At 31.8% G+C, this 4,523-nt stretch overlaps 1 protein-coding gene across 1 annotated transcript; it reads left to right on the top strand.

The window, feature by feature from the left end:
* The first annotated feature begins 3,402 nt into the window (after positions 1 to 3,402).
* Positions 3,403 to 4,311, top strand: LOC132863526 (C-C motif chemokine 28-like). Its single transcript, XM_060896382.1, has 3 exons — positions 3,403 to 3,505; positions 3,637 to 3,751; positions 3,836 to 4,311. Exons 1-3 carry the CDS (start codon positions 3,451 to 3,453, stop codon positions 3,930 to 3,932), a joined length of 267 nt encoding a protein of 88 aa, XP_060752365.1. The 5' UTR covers positions 3,403 to 3,450; the 3' UTR covers positions 3,933 to 4,311.
* The last annotated feature ends 212 nt before the right edge of the window (positions 4,312 to 4,523 follow it).

Consider the following 4,523-nt stretch of genomic DNA (forward strand, 5'->3'; position numbering starts at 1 on the left):
GTCTTGCCCTTTTTTCAGTTACGGAGTCACGACCTTATTCACTAAAGTCCTAGTTACACCCTCTCAATAGAGATTTATTTAAAAGATTATGATCATTGTTTAAATGTATACAGTAATATTTTGCCTATTGTTTGGAGCCGATAAGGATTATTAATATTATTTTCACCTATTATTATTGATATTTATGATAATTCCCACCCGCTGGGTTTAGCGTGCCACAAGAGCTTCTATGTTCCACTGTGAAATATATAATGTATTGAACATTTCTAATTATGTTCAGTAAGTCAGGCTTGCAAACTCATACAAAAACACAGATACACTGATTAATGGGTTAATAATGAAGAAATAAAACAGGATGAAGCAAGTCATGTCAACTTTGAGGTGTGGCCTCCCGTCATGGCTTATATATATATAGATAAAAATAATTAAACCACAAAGGAATCTTTAAAGAGTGAAGCGTGAAGATAGAATCAGAGAAAATGGATTTCAAAATTCTCCTGCTGATCCTGTGCATCAGCTTCACTGCAGTCCAAGGTAAACATAATAAATAGACAAATGCTCTGCTTAAGAAAAGCATCAGATTTAATGCTGTAAATTAAGTTAAAAGTTCCACTGATTGTTGTGAACATTTTGAATTATTATTATATTTTTTTCACGATTTAACTGAGGCGTGCATCATGAGCATTAACTTTCAAGAAAGCAATAAATCTGATCTCTTGTCATTTCTAAGCAACGTGTTATGCCTCCAAATTCCAGGTTTCATTCCTCCATGCTGCATTGCAACAGCTCCAATAATGAGAGGAATGCTGAGAAGAGTGGAGAAATTCACCATACAAAAAATGAACGGTCGCTGTGATATTAACGCCCTTGTGTGAGTTTTAACACAACTCTGATTTATCACATGTACTGTAATTCACTTTGGTGTAGAAGTTTTAAACCTAAGACTTCTGATTTCAGGGTGTACGTTAATGGGAGAAGACTTTGCGCACCAGTGAAGCAAAAGAAATTACTGAAAAGACTGAAACCAACCCTGAAAGAACAGGAAACTGTCTAAAACGTAACGGAGATCCTGTGTTTTCACTTTTTTTTTTTTTACTGCCAGTACATCAAATTGATTAGTTCTCATTTCCTTTTTACATTTCCTTTACATTTTTTTTTATAAGTTGCTTTTACATACACACACACATGATTAGAACTAAAATAATATATTATTAAAGTCTGCTTTGAAGCTTTGTTCTTTTCAGGAAATAATGTTTGAGGGTGTGTTTATGATTTAAAGCACCATAAACGTTTTATCTTGAAACAGCTAAACAACAAAAGATGCTCTTCTCGTCTCTTTTTAATACATCTTCTTGTTAATGTGACTGAAAGTAATATTTAGAATGAATCAAATTTAATAAACAGAACTTTGTCTGACTGTTGTGTTGCTTCTGTTAATTTCTTCCTTAGCATTACTTTTGTTAATGACATTTCTACAATCATAGTCTCGACAGCTTAAATCTTAATCCTATATCCTGGTATACATACATACAGGCACCAAAATTTATTCTGTATTATAAAAGAAGCTCACTATTTGTGACACACAGTATTTCACATCTGTTCTATTTTCTTATATCTGGCAACCAAACTAAACACACACATATATATATTTGTGTGTGTTTAAAAAAAAATCCAGTTTTTTGGTAAATGATAAATGTTTAGGATGTTGATAAATGTTTAGGATTGACGTGTGTGTGTGTGTGTGTGTGTGTGTGTGTGTGTATGTGTGTGTATATATATATACACCAAACAACTGGATTTTTTTTTAAAACACACACACACACATTATATATATATATGTGTGTGTTTAAAAAAAATCCAGTTGTTTGGTATGTGTATATATATATATTTATGTACATATATATATATATATATATATATATATATATATATATATATATATATATATATATATATATATATATATATATATATATATATATATGTATATGTATATATATACACATACATACATATATACATACATATACACACACACACACACACACACGTCAATCCTAAACATTTATCAAGATAACATCAGAAATACTGCTACTGCTAGAGTTAATATTTAGAAATGACAAGTTGAATAAAACTTGAATAAAAAGGATGAATAAAAAGAATAAACAGCCGCAAATTTGTACAAATTCGCCTGTATGTGTCCACTGTGTCCCCCTACTGGTCACATTGAGTATTAAAGTACATAAGATCGGAGGTCCGGAGACGTCTAATAAAAAAAAAACACACATATACACACACACACACACACACACATATATATATATATATACATACATACATACATACATACATTTAAAAGCTGACATTTATATAAAGCCATTTTTTATATGAAATGTAACATTTTTTCTTAGCTCAAATTAATTTTAGTCTAAAGTAGCATTAGCAAAGAAAACAGGCTAAATCCTTTTAATGCAGATAGTTAGCAAATTTGCCAAAGTTACCTAGGAATGTTTTTCTTTCTTTTCCAAATTAGATGGAAGGTGAATTTTCACTGTAGCATACTGAAACATTTGTACTGAGGTAGAGCCTCAGGTTCCTCTGTCTGTCTGGTGGTTTGTCCGTCTTCACTTTAACACAGACTGAAGATAAACTGAATCAGTTCAATTGATTATAAATTGATATATATATATATATATAATTAGCTGTTGAGAGACCTTTGAGATTCAGAATAAATACGTAAAAATGGAAGAGTAATCTTTTTTCTTGGAAAGAACTAGAAAATATTTCCGTAATGCAACTGCACTATAGAACTCAAACTATCAATCAAAACAAACTTGACGCTCCGTATAATTACTACACTGAAAAGCTTATTTTCACTTTAAGTGCATTGGTTTGCTGTATCACATTAAAGCTGGACAAAGATCTGACATGATTAAGTTTTAGTCTTGTCCTTTTTTTCAGTTACAGAGGCACATCCCTATTCACGGTCACAGTTAAACCCTCTCAGTGCAGATTTATTTAACAAACTGTTATTGTTTAAATGTCTACAGTAAAATTTTTATCTTTTTTTGAAGCTAATAAAGATTTTTATTATTATTATTTCTTAACTTTCCACCTATTATTATTAAAACTGTCATTTGATTACATTTGATATTTATAATAATTCCCAACACTATGGGTTTATCGTGCCACGAGAGCGTCTATACTCCACTGTGAAATATATAATGTAAAGAGCATTTGTATTTATGTTCAGTAAGTCAGGCTTTCAAACTCATACAAAAATGCACAAGAATACACTGTAGTAATAATGAAGAAATCAAACACAGGGCATGAAGCAGGTCAAGTCATCTTTGTGAGGCGTGGCCTCCTGGACGGCTTGTATATAAGTAAGTAAACCACAAGGGATTCTTTAAAGAGCTACAGTGAAGTGTGAAGATCGAATCAGAGAAAATGGATTTCAAAATTCTGCTGCTGATCCTGTGCATCACCTTCACCGCAGTCCAAGGTAAACATAATAAAGACAAATACCATGCTTAAAAAAGCATTAGATATAATGCTGTAAATTAAGTTAAAAGTTCCACTGATTGTTGTGAACACTTTGAATTTACGTGTTATTTAATTGCCTCCAAATTTCAGGTTTCATTCCTCCATGCTGCATTGCAACAGCTCCAATAAGGGGAGGACTGCTGAAAAGAGTGGAGAAATTCACCATACAAAAAATTAACGGTCGCTGTGATATTAATGCCCTTGTGTGAGTTAACACAAATCTGATTTATCGCCTGTACTGTAATTCACTTTGGTGTAGAAGTTCTAAACCTAAAACCTCTAATTTCAGATTGCACGTTAATGGGAAGAGATACTGCGCACCAGTGAAGCAAAAGAAATTACTTCAAAAACTGAGACCAACCCTGAAAGAACACGAAAATAACTAAGACCTAACAGAGATGCTGTTTTTACTGCCATGTCATATGCCAGTACAATCATGCTGATTAGTTCTCATTTCCTGTTACTTTACTTTTTTTTTTATAATTGTTTATATATAAATACATATAATTTCACTAGAAGCTATATTTGCAGATATGTCTCTCATTCTCCTCAACAATTCCAATGAAAATAAATCTTGTTGTTAATGTGACTGAAACACCCCTGGGGTTATTAGAAATATGTGTTTAATAATATATTATTTTAGTCCTAATGTCTGCTTTGAGCTTTGTTCATTTCAGAAAATAATGTTTGAGGGTATGTTTGTGATTTAAAGCACTATAAATGTTTTATCTTGAAACGGCTAAACAATAAAAGATGCCGGGTTTATGTGCTGCTGTTCGTCTCTTTCGTTCGTCTCTCTACAGCAATGTGTTTCAGTTCTCATGAAATGAAAGTGGCTGATAATTCACTACTTAAACAAGTAGTGACTTAAACAAGTAACTTCAACTTAATAAAAAGAACTTTGTCTGACTGGTGTTGCTTCTTTTTATTTCTTCCTTAGCATTACTTTTGTTAATGACATTCCTACATTCCTATAG

The sequence above is a fragment of the Tachysurus vachellii genome, chromosome 20 (genome assembly GCF_030014155.1).
Source record: "Tachysurus vachellii isolate PV-2020 chromosome 20, HZAU_Pvac_v1, whole genome shotgun sequence".
In the NCBI taxonomy this organism is placed as follows: Eukaryota; Metazoa; Chordata; class Actinopteri; order Siluriformes; family Bagridae; genus Tachysurus; species Tachysurus vachellii.

What these genes read in the sequence shown, in the direction of transcription:
- LOC132863526 (XM_060896382.1), top strand. Translation starts at nt 3,451, where the DNA reads ATGGATTTCAAAATTCTGCTGCTGATCCTGTGCATCACCTTCACCGCA. An exon ending in CACCTTCACCGCAGTCCAAG is followed by an intron (nt 3,506 to 3,636) that starts GTAAACATAATA and finishes TCCAAATTTCAG; the next exon opens with GTTTCATTCCTCCATGCTGC. An exon ending in TGTGATATTAATGCCCTTGT is followed by an intron (nt 3,752 to 3,835) that starts GTGAGTTAACAC and finishes CTCTAATTTCAG; the next exon opens with ATTGCACGTTAATGGGAAGA.